Raw genomic sequence first — 19,663 nt, 5'->3', positions numbered from 1 at the left:
GGCAGAGTCAGTACAGTCTGCGAGGGATCAACGTGTTTAGAGGCAAAGCTGTTGTATATTGATTCTTCTTGTAATATGGCTGACAGTAGTCATTAGCCCTTCCTTAGAGTTTTCACCTTCTCAGCCTCCCAGAATACCTGTGAGTGTTCTAACCTGTACCAGAGTGTTCTACCTGTGTCAGTTGATGGTCTGGTCAGCTGGCGAGGTTTGTACTCAGCTGTGTCCTACAATAAATCTACATGTAATCAACTAGAAGTATCCTGTCATCTATCACCATCTTATTTACAACAAAAGCATAGTGGATGTAGCATTGCAGCTAGCAAGTTGAGGGTTTTCAAGCTGTGTCCCTAGAGAGATGGAAACACAGCAACAGCATTTGAGGAGCAAGGCTACAGTTAACAGGCACAGTAGGCTTTCACTTTCGTCCAGAAAAAACCCAGAAAAAGGTGCAGAGAACGCCGAACAAAACGCGGCTTCCCTGCAAAATGGATGCAAAAAAAACCCAAGCTCTCGGCATTGCTGTGGCGGGGGGGGGGTTTGGGGGGGGGGCGCGGGAGCACATTCTTTTGAAGTCTGATGGGGGGGCGGGGGAGTGGATTCCTTTGAAGTCTGATGCCATGGCTCAGACAAATGGTGGTGTGCGAGCGACTTCCTTTGAAGTCTGATGCTGATGGTGTTTGATGTGCACGCGCCTGCCTCACACGCCTTCCTCACATGAACTGTATGCGATCCGCAGGCTAAGTAGACTTTTCGGACTGCTTACTATAATCGCCTATTCAATCCCTAACTGGATAGAATAGTCGAGACCTAAAAAGTAAACGTTTATGAAGGAGCCTTAGGTAAAAAATAACACTCAATTACATTGTTAGCTAGATTTATATGGATCCAGTCCACATTGTGCAGACGCTTAAGAATGACCTTGTATAAGCTTCTGCCAGTTTACTCAGTTTAGTTTGGCTGTGAATACAAATATAGGGCTTGTCCTCTTGTAATTTTGTCCACCGCGATTTTATTGATAACTTTCTATAATTCTGATGTGGTCTTCAAATAAGCCTAGTTCCATCATCAGCTAAGGAAAGCAGGATGTGTCATACTATACTAAATCAAAGCCTACACTCTTCCAGAGACTAGGTTCCTACACCGAACAAGTTCTCTTACATACATTTTTCCCTAGTTTGAATGGACTATGAAGCTGCATGTGTACTGTACAGAAAACACACATAAAATAGGGATTCTGACTGCGTTCTGTGCCTTGGAAGTTTGCTGATTCCTTGTCCGTCCTGCTGGGCTGGTTGCTGTGCTCATCTTCAGTCAAAAGCTAGCGGTACCCGCGTCGCTGAGGAGGAATTCACCGTCACTTCAGGCCTGATCAGGGGTAGGGAAGGGCTGCGAGGGTGTGTGCGGGGACTCCATCTCCCAGGAGTCCCTGCTTGGCCGATTGGATCCACCTGGCCCGCTCTTCCTGCTAGCTCCGCCCCCTCCACACAGGGCCATAAGAACCTTTACTCTGCTGTTGACCGGCGGGATTCTGACTGCGTTCTGTGCCTTGGAAGTTTGCTGATTCCTTGTCCGTCCTGCTGGGCTGGTTGCTGTGCTCATCTTCAGTCACTGCTAGCGGTACCCGCTTCGCGGGTCCTGCGTCGCTGAGGAGGAATTCACCGTCGCTTCAGGGGTGATCGGGGCAGGGCAGGGCTGCGAGCGTGTGTGCGGGGACTTCATCTCCCAGGAGTCCCTGCTTGGCCGATTGGAATCACCTGGCCCGCTCTCCCTGCTAGCCCCGCCCCCTCCACACAGGGCCATAAGAACCTTTACTCTGCTGTTGACCGGCGGGATTCTGACTGCGTTCTGTGCCTTGGAAGTTTGCTGATTGCTTGTCCGTCCTGCTGGGCTGGTTGCTGTGCTCATCTTCAGTCACTGCTAGCAGTACCCGCTTCGCGGGTCCCGCGTCCCTGAGGAGGAATTCACCGTCGCTTCAGGGGTGATCAGGGGCAGGGCAGGGCTGCGAGCATGTGTGCGGGGACTCCATCTCCCAGGAGTCCCTGCTTGGCCGATTGGATCCACCTGGCCCGCTCTCCCTGCTAGCCCCGCCCCCTGTATTGACCACACTGTATAAGAACCAGCCCACTATCCGCGACGCGGGAGCGCGCGAGAGTGCGCCGGGAGAAGCCCGGGACAAGGGCGGGACCGTCTGTGGCCGTCAGGGGCCGAAGGAGGCTGGGCTGGGCCCACTCTCTGACATTGCGTCTTTTGCTTTATTGTCATAATTTGTTCCTGTGTTTAGAGATTTCTGTTTTTTTGGCTTACATAGTACTATCTCTCTTAAAGTATACTGTTTGCTAAGTATGCCTTCCCCTCCAAATACCACTGCCCAAAGCTCCCCCCAGCCTGAGGCGGGGTCAGCAATTTTGGGTCCTTTAGATAAATACTTTAGTCGGGCAACCCAAGATATTGATAAAGAGATCGCTTTGGCGGAGAAACGCGCCGAGCGTAGGCTATCTATTGAACTCCTTAAAATTTCCTTGGAGAAACGTCCATCTCTGGGTTTCCCGGCACTGGTTCCTCATTTATCATCCCTAACCCTGCCAGCTGTATTAGAAACGCCTTATGCTTTTTCCCAGTCATCCGGCCTATCGGCTGACTCCTTTGTGGGAGATGATAGGACCATTCTGGTCCCTACCTCGCCTACTATGCCAACTGATTTATGCACTGGTGAGGTAAACACTGCCCAATCGAGTGCGTCACCTCCCGTGGTCATTAATAAACCGTGTACCAAAAGGAAGAGAAGTGCTGCCCCGAAGAAATGCTATCTTCCCAAACATCCCAAAAAAATAAGGAAAATTGGAATAGGCTTGCGTCCCCCTTGCGAGCCTATCGGGGCTGGCTCCGACAGGGTCAAGATTGCTAAGGACACAGTTACTCCAGCTAGTCCTGTATCTAACCTTAGTGACCCTCCAGCGATGGGATTGGCCGAGACCTTACCTTCTGCTCCACCCCTGCTCCTCGAGTTGGAGAGGTTGATGAGGTCTCTCCTGACTCCCATCGAGGAACGAGTCAAAAGACTAGCCGATCGATTAGACCATTTCGAGCAGGCTACTCTAGATAACTTCTTTTACACTAAATCCTTATTTAAGTCCCATTTTAGGACGGGGGATAGTAACAATCTTCCAAACCCAAGTGGGCAGGTTAACAGTGTGTCTGCCGCTGAGCCTCCTCCCCCTGTAGTTACTATTAAAAATAGGCCCCGACCAATGGGACAAATCCCCAAGACTAATTTACATTTATCGGACCAACCAAGTAGCAATTCTCCTAAGCATAAAAAGCAACCCGATACTGTAGTTAAGGGTACCAAAGATAGCTCCAAAACTGGCAATCCTGTATTGAACAGTTCCCAACCCCCCCCCAAGCAATCCAACATCCCGTCCTGTTGTTTCTGCCCCTAGTCTGCCTGATACACTCCCTATGAGGGCACCCCGTAGGATACCTCCTATGAATCTCCCCCCAGATTCTTACCCTTTCGTAGCTATCCTTACCAACGTACCGCCTTTGCAGGCTGGGCAAAGAGAATCTTTCCAGATGCTAAAAAACAAGGCAATGCACTGGTTAAAGACAAACAGACCATTGCCCAGGGAAGTGGAAGGGTTGATTATTGGAGTAAGAAGGACAAACTGGATAGGCTGTACTCCTAAGCGCCTGGAGGGGGACTGTATAGTTGTCAATTTCCAAGATCCCAGGGTGGTACGCTCGATTACGAGGCAAAACTGGGGCATAAGCAGTGGGGGAATTGGTGTTGTTAATCTCACGTTTTTCTATCCAAGACCAACAGGTATCCAATTTGGCACGGTCACTGAAGTAGGTTGTTATAACAATCTCCCCTCCCCAGGATTTGTTCCTTTCGCTGTACCCTTACAACGGGGAAACTATTGTAATGTACCAACGTATAATCGTTTTGAAGTGATGACAGATCCGGGGTGGATCTATTGACCAAATTTTGATTATTCCATCAACTGGGAAAATATGAATCTCTGGGATACACGTGGGGAGCCTGTATTAACCCCTTTGACTGAAAATGTGGAATCAAATGAAATAAGAACTAGTTGTGAAACTGTGAATGTGGAGGTAACATGTGGGGAGTTTACTTCAATTTCTGGGGAATTTGATAACGAGGATCTAATTACACTTAGTACTGTTGGAACCCAGGAGGTTGAGCACAATAATGAAGGTAAAAACCGAGATAAGGAGGGGTACGAAGGAATCCCAACAAGCCACTCTGGTATGTCCTCTGTAGGAGCAGTACCCATGGATGGCTCCTGTTTAGGGAAGTTGGTTTCATGGAACATCGCGGGGTTGAGTAGCAAGCTGGCAACCCAAAACTGGATAGACTTCATTAACGGTTTTGATGTATGTCTATTTCAGGAGACATGGGCCTGCGACCCTATATTTCTTCCTGGTTACCTAAATTTTTCAATCCCGGCTAGTAGAGGTGGCAGGGGTCGACCGATGAGAGGCCTTACAATTTGGATACGGCAACGTTTACAAGTAACAATCAAAGTGGTGGATCTGGGTTGCACGGACATCCAAATGTTAAGAATAGCATCAGAAAATGGGGGAGGGATAGATATTTATAACATCTATGCCAGGGGTAGTACCATAGGGAATTCACCCATCTTAGAGGCTTTGTCCACTTTTCTGGAAATACAGTCCTTGGGAAATAAAGTTGTAGTAGCTGGCGACCTAAATAGGACTTTCGAGCCGTTGGACAGCTCGGACGATCCCTTGGGGCAAGAGGAGGATATGCAATGGGGCGTTCCAATATTAAATCTTGCTCCGGTTAAGAGGTGGACAAAAGATATATTACAACTGAATGCCATTTGTCTGGCACAAGGATTAAGAGCCTTAAATGGGAGAACGAAGAGTGATAGGGAAGGTGCATGCACATTCGACAATGGTCGTAACCAAAGTCGGATAGATTATGTCCTTTGTAGCCTTAATCTGTGGCAGTTGGTACGCGACATGAAAATTGAGGGCAGACTGGAGAGTGACCACAATCATCTCTGTGTGACCCACAATTGGTGGTTGGCCACATCAGGGAATCCCCAATTGAGTAATGGACCAATGCCTATTATGGCCAACGACATGCGCAGACTTAACTGGCCGATTGTATTGGCTAATGCAGAATCTATGGCCTTTATAAATTCTGAGGTGGATATTGCAATCACCGCTATGAAGGCTGCAAACCCTGTAATTCCACGGTCTAGGGAAATAACTGACATACATGACAAGCTCTTTTCCCTTTTAAAACCGCACTTCCTGAGGCCCCGCAAGACAAATAGGAAACAACCAACTAAACCAGCTAGGTGGTTTAACCATCAGTGCAGGGAAGCCAGGCTAAGCTTGGGAAGAGCAATTAGGAATAGGGACAGGGCTGCGATTAGTGGGGCTAGGAAGCGCTACAAGGCTAGTATATCCCTAGCAAAATAAACATGGGACGAAAAGCATTGGGTAGAACTAAAGGAGGCTTCCGGGGCTAAGGACTCCAGGTTATTCTGGAATATTGTTAAGTGGGGTAGAGGTGGAACTCCAGATAAACCCGACAACAATGTCGCTGAGGGTGCATGGGTGGTTTATTTCAAACCCCAATATGCTGAGACTACGGAGTTTAAGGATGTGGAAGCAATTTCAGCTGTATTCCCTATTGGGAATTTATTTACCGCTAAAGAAACAGAGGTCGCAATATGCACTGCCCCCGGGGGAAGGGCCCCGGGTTTAGATGGGATACCCTCTGATGTTTTTATAAACGACAAGGCGAGGTGGGCCAGGTACGTATTCCTTCTGGGAAATGCTATTGCTAAGGGAACGGCTGTCCCTGAATTATGGAAGGGAACAACCATCATACCCATATACAAAAAAGGGGATCGGTCCCTCCCGGCCAATTACAGGCCGATAAGCTTGATCGCCACCGTCCAAAAAGTGATAGGGAGAATGGTGGTTAATCAACTAATGGATTGGGTTGATGAGAACAATGCCCTGTCCCCTTATCAGGCTGGTTTTCGGCGGGCTACAAGTACAGTCGACCAGGTGTTTCGCTTTGCTCTGCTGCAGTGGGGGACGGTGTTGATTGGCGAGGGCAGCCTGTATGTTGCCTTTGTCGACCTGCGGGCTGCCTTCGACCTGGTCCCAAGGAGAAAGCTCTGGGCAGTTCTGAGCAAAATTGGTCTTCCGGCTGAGTTACTTACCCTGATATTGAGGTTGCACGAAAGCAACTTCGCTAAAGTCCAATGGGGTATGAATGGCGAATCATCTGCCGACTTCCCGATCGAACGTGGAGTACGACAGGGGTGTGCAATGGCACCCCTGCTCTTTTCCCTATTTGTCAATGGGATAGTGGCTCAGATGCTGGAAGCCAGTGTCGACGCACCTTCGTTGGCGGGCCTCAGGGTTCCGATCCTGATGTTCGCCGACGATACGTTGATTCTATCCAAAACGCCGGCTGGCCTGCAGCGAGACCTCTTCTGTGGGGAGCATGGCCTGGAAGTCAACGTGGCCAAGACCAAGCTGAGGGCTTTTACATCAAAACGTAGACCCGGTTAAAAATACTCTTGAATAACTGTCAGCTTGAGGTGGTTACTGTATTTACCTACCTTGGGATACAGATAGCAAATAAGTCAAGATGGCCCCAGCATATAGAAAAAGCTGTTTTGAGGCACAAACAGATCTCGGGGCGCTTAGGGTGGAACACAAAAAGTCGAAATCCAAGCCTATAAAACCCGTCTTGGCTGTATATGATGCCAAGGCTCTTGGGTCTGCCCTGTATGGGGCTGAGCTGTGGAGATTTGGGAATCTCCTCCCCTTGCAGATATCTGAGAATAGGTTCCTTAGGGGAATCACAGGACTCCCGCAGAGTACACCATTAATCCCACTTGGTCTTGATCTAGGGAGAAGATCAGTTAGCAGCCAAGCGAGGTTGCGCCCGATTCTCTATTGGAGACGCCCTTGGACTACCCCGGAGATCCGGCATTATGCAGAGGGGTTCCAGGCCATAATCAAAGCTGACACCTTTCACAAGATAGTCTGGTTAAAAAATCTCAGGACTGCATTAGGAGATCTTGTCCTCTCTAATCTATGGGACAATCCGTCTGGGGAACCCTTCCCAAGTAAAAATATGATCAAAGGCTTATACTGGGATTGGGTAGATGGAAGACTCTGGAGTAAAACGAGATCTGACACAATGACGGGGCGTTTCTTTGACGTCAAATTGTATCCTGCATTGGAACCATATTGGGACAGTATTACCAACCCAGGGGACAGGAAGCTTTTCTTCCAGCTAAGATCAGGTGCCCTCCCTCTAAGATCATTGACAGGCAGGTGGAGGAGTTCGACCACCTCTTGCTGTCCAGCCTGTGGTGCGGCAGATGAAAGTATAGGCCACTTTCTATTCTTATGCAAAGCTTACGCCACCCCGAGAAGAGTATGGTTAGCACCTGTCTGTAGAAATCTAGGGACATTTAGGGGTGTTGAAGCACTACGAATACTCTGTACCACCACTGATATGCCTATTGTCTTAGGAACAGCAAAGTATTTGGGGTGGGCATGGTCCATTAGACGGAGGGCAATCTCTACTAATGTAAATTGACTGGAGTACTTTCTATGGTTTTTGTGTAATCATACATCAAAGATTTTTAATGTTTATGTCTGTACAATTGTTTTATAATGTCGTATAATTAGGAAAAATCTTTTTTAAACAATGTATTTTAAATGTAAGTTTGAGCTTTTATGAGTATAATTCTCAAATAAAGCTTTGATGATGATGACATAAAATAGCATATTTGAAATTCCATATCTTCCATATCTAATAAGACAGATCCAAGTATCTATCTAAGAAGAGCAAACATAAGTCAAAAGGTGTTAATTGTACTTTTCAACCTTTCTGACTGTGTTTTAAAGAATTCAGTTTTAACTCCTTCACCTGTATGCAAGTGTTAAACATCTTTAAACTGTCTGGTCAATCGCCACTTTGCACAGTTTCATCTACCTCAAGACCATTGATTGCTGCAGCAGATTTCACAATAAAACTATGGATTTGACCACCAGCTGGATTCTCTTTCATGAACAATCCAAGCAAAATAAAGAGCATTTCCAAGATAGTGGAATGTAGCCCCTGGTTAAGGTGTTAAAAGCCATGATCAGATTTAATATAATAGGCAACTACACCGCTGCTCTCAGCTACCATTTAAAGACTGACAATAAGTGCCACTTCGATAAAACTAACTTGAAGGAGATCATGCCTTCATTGTAGGCTTGATTCGGTTCTGTAGCCCTAAATGCTCGTCTACAAAAGGTAGGTTTGATATTGGAGTTCTCTGATAGAAGGAGAAAGTATATTCAAGAGCAGCGGCTGATTTTTATACTGTTCTAGAAACTAATGTCCATGCATAACAATGGGTTGATGATGGTTGACTGGGAGTTTGCAGTCACTTAAAAGAAAATATTTTAGTAAATAAGCAGGGCACAGATCAAACTGGAAATGGCATGGGTTATAGGACAAAAGTGTCACTCCCACCACCTCCACTCTACTTATATTTTAATTCCATCTCGTTTCCCACAGCCACAATAACGCCAATCCAAATCCTGTGTTGACTTTATTTTCATTGTAGATTGGCCTATGTGAGTATTGATAACCTAAGCACAAGAAAGGGCCCTTGTTATTTTGATGCTGGTGTCTTTCCACCAGGAAAATTCTTTTCTGATGGGCATTACTTTCCATCAGAGTCTCTTGCTAAACCCAAACACTAGACTCCTACAGTTCACCCCTTTTTACAAATGTTCGAATAGTTGTGCATTATTGTTTTTGTTGGTGTTTACCTTCACAAATTACTCGTGTTAGTGTGTGTATGTAACTAGATGAAGTGATGCAAGGTTAACATCCAGCTGGGAATAAGGTCTTGGAGTTAGAGTTGTAAATACAAGATGACAAAGAGGTATAGAAGAATGGGTTTTCACGTGTTAATTATTAATGGCAGACTCAAACATTCATAGGGAACATTGGTGGGAAGTTGTTCTTGGAAAACAGGTGGGAGCTATAACCGTTAAAGCAAAATATAAACGTATGCCATCAAGAAATAATATTTACATGTTTGCTTTGACAGATTTCCGCCAATTTTTCACCAGCAAAAAAAGCTGATGTTCTGCAGTATTGATAAAGGCTGTAATTAGTTTGGGTTAAAATGTGTAATCTTTTGTTTAGAATTCTGGAGTCTGCACATATATTTCAGCGATGTCCTGACGAATGAAGAATTCCTTTCTGGAATTCACTGATGTTTGTACTGTCATTTAATTGAAGAAATTAGTCAAGATCATTATCTGAATTAATTGGTGATTATTAAAGATTATTAAATGGTAGGTTGGCCTGAATCAAACAGATATATTTTTTCCCCAAAACTAACATGGTTATTATCAAGGGACCTGTATCAATTTGAACTACAAATGTTATTGATCTTTGGGAACAACATTTTAATATGCAGGAGGACCAGGGTGGAAACTGAGCTGTCAAAATTAACTGACATATTTTGAAAGAGCAACAAAAATAGTAGTGAAGTGAGTCTAGACAAGAGGCTTTATAATTGAATACTCAGAACTTGACTGAACTGTTGTGCTGAACGCTAACAGCCAATGGGTAAGTTGATGGGACCAGGGGTCGAGCGTCAAAAATGGAAAGGGGCTGAGTGGGATATGTGTTGGGGCAGAAATAGCTATAGGCCACAGGAAGGTGTAGATGGTCGAAAACCATAAGGAAGGGTGTCAAACAGGAAAGAGAATTGAACACAGGCAGTGCACAAGGAGAGAGGGACAGAGGCCTAGCAAAACGGGAGGGAAAGGAGCAGAGTAAGGCAATAGCTGCGGATAATTGGTGTTAGACAGGAACAAAACAGGATATAGAAAAGTTGAGGGTGAAATGGTACAAAGTTCTTGCCAGAAAGATCCAGCACTCTCTCTGCACTGTACTAGAGACACTACAAGCATCACTTATGGACACAGTATTCAAAAGATTAAAAAAACGCTGGGAAAAACGGATCTTTCGGTTTAGGAAATGGAGTGGGTGCTGTTCCAAGATGGTGAGATCACTCTATGCATGAAGAGTTATCAATGCACCACAATTTCACCCATTGGAAGGCTCACTGCGCACGAAGAATAATGGAGGTACTCCCTTGGAAAAGCTAGGATTTGCAGTCCATCTAGCTACTTCTGGATCTATGGTCCATTTCTTGTAATACTACTCAAATACTTGCCCCGTATTTGCACCAAAGTGCTGCTACGCGAAAATGCAAAATTTGTTTTTTGAATATGTAAATAAAGTGAAGTCATTACCATTTTTTTTATTATGGTGCATTTTCTTTAATTTTATGAAACAAAGACATCAGTAAAAGCACTTAAAAATGGACTGTAGTCGGAACAGATTAATGTCAGCCATCAATAAAGACTGAAACAAGCGCAAGCAGATGTCAAGGACCTTCAAAGTGGTTGGGAGAGGTGGGGGCAGATTCTATGCAAAACAAGAATCAATTAAACATGGAGGATAAATGTCACACAAGCTGAACTTTAGCCTTTACCTTTTTGACTCCTCCGAGGGTGAGGTCCCGGGATCGAATGGATGGCAGTCGGCCAGGGGTGACTGGGGCTGAGGGTCTGCGTCCCATTAGTCCTCGTCCTCCTGGGATAGCTGGACGAGTGCCTCCAGGGGTACTGGGCTCGTTGCCTGAACTTCCATCTGCCATTGTTTCTCCTCCTACCAACAAAAATACAAAATAATGCTGCGACACAGAAATGGAAGGGATGAGACCAGGCTTTCTGAATGCAAAGTATGAAAGCGCTGCCTGCTTGAAGTCACTGTTGTGTTCAGCCATCAACACGCTGTATAACATACAACTGTTCAGTCCATGGGCAAGTGAAGAACAATTGACCTTGAATATTCACCATGATCTGAGCAGGAGCTGTTCCGAGCCTCAGGTTTATATCAGCCCACACACTTTTTACCTCTCACCCCCAAAGTTCTTCTAAATTCTAGGGTTTAAAGGCAAATAGTAGCACATGTTTTTAAACAAACATATATAAGAAAAGCGTTGTGGTCAAAATTATTTAAGACAAAGCTGAAGAAAGTATAGTATGGAAAGGACAAGTACAACTATATCTCAGATGACTCCAGGTAAAAGTGCAGGTACTTGGCTCAGTGACATGAAAAGAGCATTTCGATCCTCATCACACAACACCAAAATAATTTCCATGTAGGCCATACTCCCCACCTACAACTTTCCAATCAGATACACCAATAAAAGAAATGTCAAGTGGTGTATCCCTTACTCCGTTGACCACATGCATAGGCAAGATGCAACAAATACCAACAACATTCCAACCAAGCAATGTATTGTGCTACCCATCTGCTAAAGTGCTTTGATCATTCCTGAGAGGTATGAAGTGCTATATTATTAATTAATCTAACTATAATTCGACAGTCTGTAACAGGTTTTAATTGTGCAGCTAAAACTCCATTAAATTATAATAACTACATGAAGTCCTGCCACTGTAAATAATCGTGTCTCTCACTTTCAATCATCCAGTAAGTGTCAGAAATTTAAATAACTACAGATAATAAAAATAATAATAATAATAATAATGAGTTTATAAAGCGCATGGTTACTCCACACCGGCGTGTCCCTGCGCTACAGTGAGAGAGATAGGCAGTGCCTCAACCATGTCCAGAGCAGCCCACCTAATCAGCATGAGAACAAATGGGTTTTAAGAGCTTTCCTAAACTTTAAAAATAATTTATTTTTAAAAGATATCAAAAGCATTTCAGAACGATGTACTGACACGAAGGACACAGTTCACACAGAAAGAAATGTGGACATTTGAACCCACAAGTTCACTACCTCGCATAAATTCAGATTTACCGATTTTAGGATGACAGATTTGCAAAATTAGTCTTGGACACCTGGGGCTGTCGCTGGTCACCTGGACTACACTCAGAAAACAACTGTGAATCACTGTTTGTTCCTAGGGTCCAAAAGGCCATGCGAAAATGCTTTTGCATGTATGCAATAGCATTCTTTTCCCGAGACAGACAAAATATTTTTCCCCCTTGGAGAAACCCCTTTTCCTACACCATCAGTAGTTTTGGAGGTGTCCAGTGCTCATTCCAATCTTGAAAAGGATTAACTCCTACCCCTGTCAGAACTAAATCTCAGGCTCCTTCCAGGGATGGGGTAGGTCAGACACAAACTTGCGAATTGTGGCTGTTCCCAACCTTTTCAGTTTTTCCCTTTCTTGGAACCGGAGAAGGTTTCACACATGCGCAATATTACGCAATTCTCTGGTAACATAATGCAGGGGTACATAAACAGCATTAGGAGTACTAATTCAGGTTTGTGAAAAACAAACCTGGATTAGCACTCAAAAAAACGAGCCGCTTGCACATGTTTAGTTTTGATCATTTATAACCAATGTAATGATGAGAGATATGGTCCCTCTGCCATGAATTGACTGCACGGGTTGCAGCATAAATTTCGAAAAGTTGTGACCTGTGAATCAAAAAAGTTGTAAGATTAAGGCAGACTGATTTACAAGAGTCCAAAAGTGAAAATACAAACACATTTAAAACGTGCACCTTGTCAGAGAGGGAAAAAAATGATACACAATGTGTTTTCACATATATAACTGGAAAAACGATTTCACCATCGAAGAAATGTGATCTGATAAAGCCAGCGAAGAATCAATCTTTACATCTAGGTTTTTAACCACAACTACATGAGTAATGGGCCTTTCCAAAACCTCTGCAAATTGCAAACTGAAAGGTTACACTGAGGGTGAATTGTTCACAACGTGCATCTATATAAGCCACTAATTCACGCAAATTTCTTTATCTCTGACCAATTAGACACTAAGCGCAACTATGCATATAGATAATGAATACACCGAAACACGGAACCAAACCTCATGACTGCCCTTTCTTTAATGAAGTGAAAAGTAAACTAAGACTGAAGATTCTAAAATCAATCAGATCCAATTTCCAGTAGGCCATTACTGTGGAGTTGGTACTTCCGCCTAAATGAGGACACTGGACTCTGGTTCTGTGGGCAGGGGTAGTTTATTTAAACAGGTATATCAGATCAGGAAGAGCGCCGGGCGTCTTATCCCAAATGCACTCCGAGCCGCTCTGATGCACGAACCGCCGTTCGCGCATGCGCACTTCACTTCGAGCTCTCGTTCGGGCGTGCTGCGTCACGCGCACCCCTGGGAAACTAGAGCGCTAACACTACATATCTCCCCTTTTTATACAACATTTTAATACAGTTCAAAGTTCAATCATCCTCTTATTCAAAGTCTCTGAGATGTGCAGGTCTGACTACCACTCTTCCAGCACGTGTGCGTCTTACCGGTGTGGAGGCTTCTCGGACACCTTCCGGTGCGGGACTCACCGCTTCTGCTCTCCGCTGACCCAGTTAACTTCTCTTGGGCGTCACACCTCTTCCTGCTGGTGTCTCCTCCACACTCGGCCTTTCCAGATCTTCTCTCTCCTCGTGCACTCCTTCTCCCCCATGGTCTTCACCATCTGATGTCCTTCCTTCTACATCACTTCTCTGTCTTTGATCTTGTGGGTCACTTCCTTCCTCCACTGGCCACTGCACAATTTTATTGATCTTTGCCATGCGATCCTGGGACCACACCTTTCCGTCGCTGAGTAGCGCAGCTCTATCATACACTTCTTCCACTTGCAGAGGTGGGCTGTACTTGCTTTCTCCCTTCTTTCTCAGTACCGCCTGCTTGACTCTCACCCACTCCCCTCTCTCCAGAGCTGATTCTTTTACATTTCTTCTCCTGTTGTAATGCTTGGTGTACACTTTCTGGGCTTTCTCCAGATTGTGCTGGACTACAGCCGGTGACCATTTGCTGGTTTTTTCACTCCAAACTACATTGTCTTTCGTAAAAGGGTGCCTGCCTCTTAAGATTTGGAAGGGGCTATACCCTGTCGAGGTGGGGGTGATCCTGTACGCCCACATCATTCTCTGGATTTCTGCCTCCCAGTCCTTGCCTTGCATAATGGCAGCTTGTATGGACCCCATAAGGACCCGGTTAAATCTTTCCACCTGTCCGTTGCTTGCAGGGTGTTACACCGAGGTGTGCTTGGGCTTGATTCCCTTTCTTTCTGTGTATCGGTACCATTTCTCCGATGTAAATTGCGGGCCATTGTCGGTCAGAATTGTTCTCGGGATTCCCTCTCTTAAGAACACAGAAGTAAGGAACTTGATTACCACGTCCATTTCCTCTTGCACCTGAACTTCTGGCCACTTGGAGTATTTGTCTACCAAAACGCACAGGTATTTGGCTGTTCCTTGGTTATCCAATACCGGCCCTAGAATGTCAACTGCAACCTCTTCCCAGGGGTTGCGGAGCTGGTCGAATCTCCCCAACGCTGGTCTTAATGGTTTCAGTACTTTGTCTGCTCCTTGGCACTGGACGCAGTCCCTCACGTGCCTCTCCACTTGAATGCCCATTCCCGGCCACCAGTACATGTGTTTCATCCTCATTTTGTTTTTTTCAATACCAAGGTGACCTTCGTGTAGTTGGCTCAGCAGGGGTGAGATCAATTTCTCAGGGGGCACTACCTTGTCGCTGCGATACAAAAAGGTTCCAGAGCCGCTCAGTGATAACTCCTCTCGCACCTCATAGATTTTTCTGAGCACCTCTTTTAGTCTTTTCTTTTCCGGCCAACCTTTGATGAGATAGTCCTTGACCTCTATTATGTCTCCGTCCTCCTCGTAAGCTTGCGCCCACTCTTGTTTGCTGATCGCTCTTTCCGTGTCCTCCATCACAGCTACCATCTCTTCATTCTCTGCCATTGGATTTGGCGCTTCCTCCATGGCTGAGGCCCTGCTAAGGTAGTCTGCCACTTTGTTGCACGTTCCCAGTATGTACACCACATCATATGTGTATTCCAGCAGTTTAAGAGTCATTTTGGCTATGCGCGGGGTGGCCGTGGCATGTCCACTCGAGGTGAGCACCTTGACCAATGGTTTGTGGTCGGTCTGTAAACGAAACCTTGTGCCCCACAGGAACTGTCGGAACTTCCCCATGGCCCATGTCGCTGCCAGCATTTCCTTCTCAATCACACTGAACTTCTGTTCCGTGGGAGACAACGCTCTAGAAGCAAAGCTGAGGGTTTCTACTGTGTTGTCTTCTCTTTCCTGTGCGAGGACCGCTCCTAAACCCTTTTCGCTGGCATCGGTGGTCAGAATTGTTTGCCCCGAGGGATCGTGTCCATGTAACTGCACCGCATGGCTGATATTTCTCTTTAATTCTTCAAATTCTCCCTGCGCTTCATCGTCCCACTGGAATGCTGTCTTGTCTCTTATCAGCTGTCTCAATTTATGGGTTTTCGTGGCAAAGTGCTGGATGAACTTGCTGTAATACTCGGCCATTCCCAGGAATGACCGCACCTCGTCCTTATTGACCGGAGCTCTGGCATCGCAGATTGCCTTCACATTCCCTCTTTTAGGGGTGATCCCCTGTCCACCTATCTCATGTCCCAGGTAGGTGACGGACGTCATGCCTAACCTACACTTTTCCCATTCTGCCGTCAGACCCTTCTCTTGTAGCACGCTGAGTACCTTGTTTAACTTGCTGTCGTGGTCCTCATGGTCCATCCCCATGACCAAGATGTCATTCTGGAAGTACTGGATGCCTTCGACGTCTTTGAATAGGCGGTGCATGAGCTTTTGGAACACCGCTGCGGCAGACGCCAGCCCAAAGGGCATTCTGCGGAACTGATAGCATCCATAGGGCGTTATGAAGGACGTGAGTTTCCTGCTAGATGGGTGTAAGTCAATTTGATGATAGGCGGACGTGAGGTCTACGGTGGAGAACCACTTCGCTCCTCTCGTTTTGGCCAACATTTCTTCGATCCTGGGTAGCGGAAATTTTTCTACGATCAGGCACTTGTTTAACTCGCGCAGGTCCACGCACAAACGCACTTTGCCATTGGGTTTCCTGGCAACCACTAAGGGGGCCAACCACTCCGAAATGTCTATGGGCTCGATTATTCCATGTTCTTCTAGCCTGCGCAGTTCTTGCTGCACTGCTTCCCTCACTGCTATGGGCAAATTTCGGACCTTGTGGGACACTGGCCGGGAGTTCTCTTTAAGTAGGATCTTATGCATGAATTTCTCCAGCTTGACTTTGGCTTGAGCGCCGAGGGTGATGGCGGCGTGAGCCTAGAGCTCCGTGCCTCTTCCCCTCACTGATCCTGATAAACGCGGCGGAGAGCCCGCGTGTGCCCCGGCGCCGCACGAGTACATGGTGGTGACCGGCGGGGCAAGGTGTGAGCGGCTGGGGAGACTGCCTCGGTGCGCACGGCCGCCGACCATCGAGGCTGCCGGAGCAGAGAACAGGACGGAGCGCAAGATGGCGGCCGCGGCGGAGCCCAGGGAGACCGAGGATTGACCGGCTGACTACACTGCTGGGAAGCTATGAGTGAGCGCGGCCGCCGGCCTTGGGGCATCCTGCGGTGGACCCCTCTGAGGCGGGTGATACTCCCTGACCCCCCGGCTGCGGTGCGCGGCGGAAACGAGCACTGAGAGAGGCGGCCGCCCGGGTGCGCCTTCACGGGCGGGGCTGACAGACTGCTTCCAGTGCCGGGAGGGCTGGCGAAGCGAGACCCTGAGCCGGGCCCCGGCTGTGCACGGAGGTGAGCGGGGCAGACCTGAGCAGCGGGCTGGGGGGGGGGGGGGAGACACTGCTTCATACGTCCCCGGCCCCCCCAGCGCTGGTGGTGTCCCTCCACGGAAGCCTACACTGACTGAGGGGACCAAGAGGAGTGGCCCGCTGAGCCACGGAGGGGCCCCGGCGGTGCCAAGTTTCCTGAGGCGTGACGGAGCGGGAGCAGTAGCCGAGGCGGAGAAGGGCTGGTTGTGGTGGATCCCGGGGGGCGTGCATCGAGGGGGACTGACCGAAAGCCCTGATCTCCCCCCCCCCCCCCCCCCCCTTGCCACGGCAGACAACGCAGGAGGAGTGCAGTACCTGCGCAACAAGATCACGCTGTACCTTGGAGCTGGACTCACTGCAGAGGCCCAGGGGGGGCGCCAGCCATCGGACAGACGCAAGCGACAAGGCCTGCCGCAATGGGGAAGCCGAGAACCAAGGCGGAGGGGGCGGCGTCATCAGATGTGGCGGAGGGTGACCCCAGTGAGCAAACGGACCTGCAGCGTTTGCAGGATCACATTTTGGGCGCCATAACAGCCACGCGTGACGCGCTCCACAATGATATAGCGCAGGTGGCATCGGGCTGGGCCTGCTTCGGGCGGACCACGATAAATTGAAGGACAGGGTCAAGGACACTGAGACTGCGATTCAAGACCTGGCGCCCGCGCACAAAGTGCTGGAGGGCAAACTGACGGAGGCCCTGGACCGAATACGCACCCTGGAAAGGCGAGCGGAAGACGCAGAAAATAGGAGCCGGCGCAGTAATGTGCGGATCGTGGGCGTGCCGGAGACGGAGGGGGTGAGGGACATGGTGGCCTATCTGGACGAATGGCTGAAAACAGTGGTGGCACCGGAAGGACTATCGCCATTCTTCACACTGGAGCGTGCCCACAGGGTCCAGTCTGGGCCTCCCAAGCCCGGGCTCCCGCCCAGGCCGATCATAGCCAAGTTGCTTCATTACAAGGACAGAGATTTGCTCCTACAAAAAGCCCGGGAAGACGGCCCATTTCAGATCGCGAACAGCAAGGTTACACTCTTCCCAGATTTCACCTTCGAGACGCAGAAGCAGCGGGCCTCCTTCCTCACAATTAAAAAGGAAATGCGTACTGAAGGGATCGCCTACTCCTTGCTTTTCCCAGCCAGGCTCCGGGTGGTGGTGGACGACAAGACGCTCTTTTTTAAGGCGGCAGCGGACGCCTGGGACTGGTGGGAGACATACAAGGCTGGAACTGATGGTGCCAAGGTACGAGAGGAAAGAGAAAAGGAACGGGAGCGGGAGCCAGCCCGGCTGCGGAAATCGAAACGGTTGAGGAAACGGAAGCAGGGGAAGCATGGGCCGACGGCTTCCCAGACTGAGGCAGAACGACATGCCGCATTGCTAGAGGTGGCGAAGTTGGGGCGGGCTGAGGGCCCCGGCTCTAAACGTGATACAGACTCGGACACTCATGTTTCGGCTTCAGGATCGGAATCGGACCTCTCTGGTATTCATCGGGCCGAAGGACCACTGGTGACGCCGCAGACGGCGGAAGAGATCCTGAATGGCTGAACTGCCTGCAGTGGACAATGGGTAATGTTTGGGGCGCTAGGAGGGGGCCCATAGCTCCACGCATGCGAGGGCTGGGGCACACCGGGGGGCTCAGAGCCGAACGACCATGGGGGATTGGGGAGGGGGCAGGGGGACGGGCGGCGCAGCTCCCTTCTGGACGAGGCCGCGCTCCGCAGGCCCTTAAGGCACCCACGGCTGCGGCTGTGTAGTAGAGACCTGGGTCAATCAGGCGCTGGTGTTTGGATGGGGACTGATATTTCGATATTGGGGCCTGTTCTGGGGGTGGGGGGGTTCCACAGTTGGGGTTTGTTTGCTCTCTTTGAAGTCATTGACCCTGGGTATGCCATGGGCCGGACAGTTGGGAGGTTTTGTTTTGTTCAGGGGGGGTACCACCACCGTCGAAGGGCAGGCATTGAGGAGAGTGTTCCGACCGGATCATTGGGACAATGGCTAGTGCGAACCGTTTGAACTGCATAACCTGGAACGTGCGGGGCCTACACACCATGCAGCGTAGACACAAAGTGCATGCCTTTTTAGTGCGGAGGGGGGTGCATATCGCAAGTTTGCAGGAGACGCATCTCACAAAGCAGGAGGGGACAGCGCTACAGAGGAGGTGGCGGGGCCAGATTTTTCACACCTGCTATTCAGCCTATGCTAGGGGAGTACTGATTTGGATTAGAGCAGGCACACCGTTCCAACTCACGCGCCAATGGGTAGATCAGGAAGGGAGATATGTGGTAGTGGAAGGGAGGCTGGAGGGCAGAGATATTGTGCTGGCTAGTATATATGCCCCGAATACTGACCAGCTGGCTTTCTTTGCGACACTGTCGGGGACGCTGCCTCACTCCCTGGCGGGCCCGGTCCTACTGGGGGGTGACTTTAATTCCATAGCTGACCCCTCCTTGGATAGATCCCACCCCCCACTGCAAGATTCCCCGGTACACAGGCTGTCTAGAGGTAGAAGGGAGTGGCAGGAGAGATGGGAATTGACGGACGTATGGCGAGGGCAACACCCGACTGACCGGGATTACTCCTTCTTTTCTGGACTACATGATTTGCATGTCCGACTAGATGCGATACTATGCTCCCGGGGGGTATTGCCGTACGTCACTGGGTCGGAATACCTGTCGAGGACGATCTCGGACCATAATCCACTCTTGGTCCGACTGGCGTGGGTAGCTGAGAAGCCCAGGGTCCCGACCTGGAAGCTGAGGCCCGAGACTCTGGAAGACCCCCTATTTGGGGCGGCCCTGGAGGAGGGGGTGAATTTATATTTCGCGGAGAATGAGGGGACGGCGGCCACTAGGGCAACAGAATGGGACGCCTTTAAGGTGGTGGTGAGGGGTATCTACATCAAGGACTATGTAGGAG

At 48.5% G+C, this 19,663-nt stretch overlaps 1 protein-coding gene across 2 annotated transcripts in view; it reads right to left on the bottom strand.

Annotated features, from left to right (window-relative positions):
- The window catches only part of POLR3D (RNA polymerase III subunit D), a 335,392-nt gene that overhangs the window by 220,963 nt on the left and 94,766 nt on the right, over positions 1-19,663 (bottom strand). For both annotated transcript variants that reach the window (XM_086943691.1, XM_086943690.1), the window contains exon 2: positions 10,605-10,780. In XM_086943691.1, coding sequence (XP_086799817.1) covers positions 10,605-10,769 — 165 coding nt within the window. In that variant the 5' untranslated portion in view covers positions 10,770-10,780. The remainder of the gene's footprint in view (positions 1-10,604; positions 10,781-19,663) is intronic.

Source organism: Lissotriton vulgaris, chromosome 11 (assembly GCF_964263255.1).
Source record: "Lissotriton vulgaris chromosome 11, aLisVul1.2, whole genome shotgun sequence".
Taxonomy (NCBI): Eukaryota; Metazoa; Chordata; class Amphibia; order Caudata; family Salamandridae; genus Lissotriton; species Lissotriton vulgaris.
Note: the sequence above shows the minus strand (reverse complement) of the source record. Positions and strands in the feature narration are given on the sequence as shown.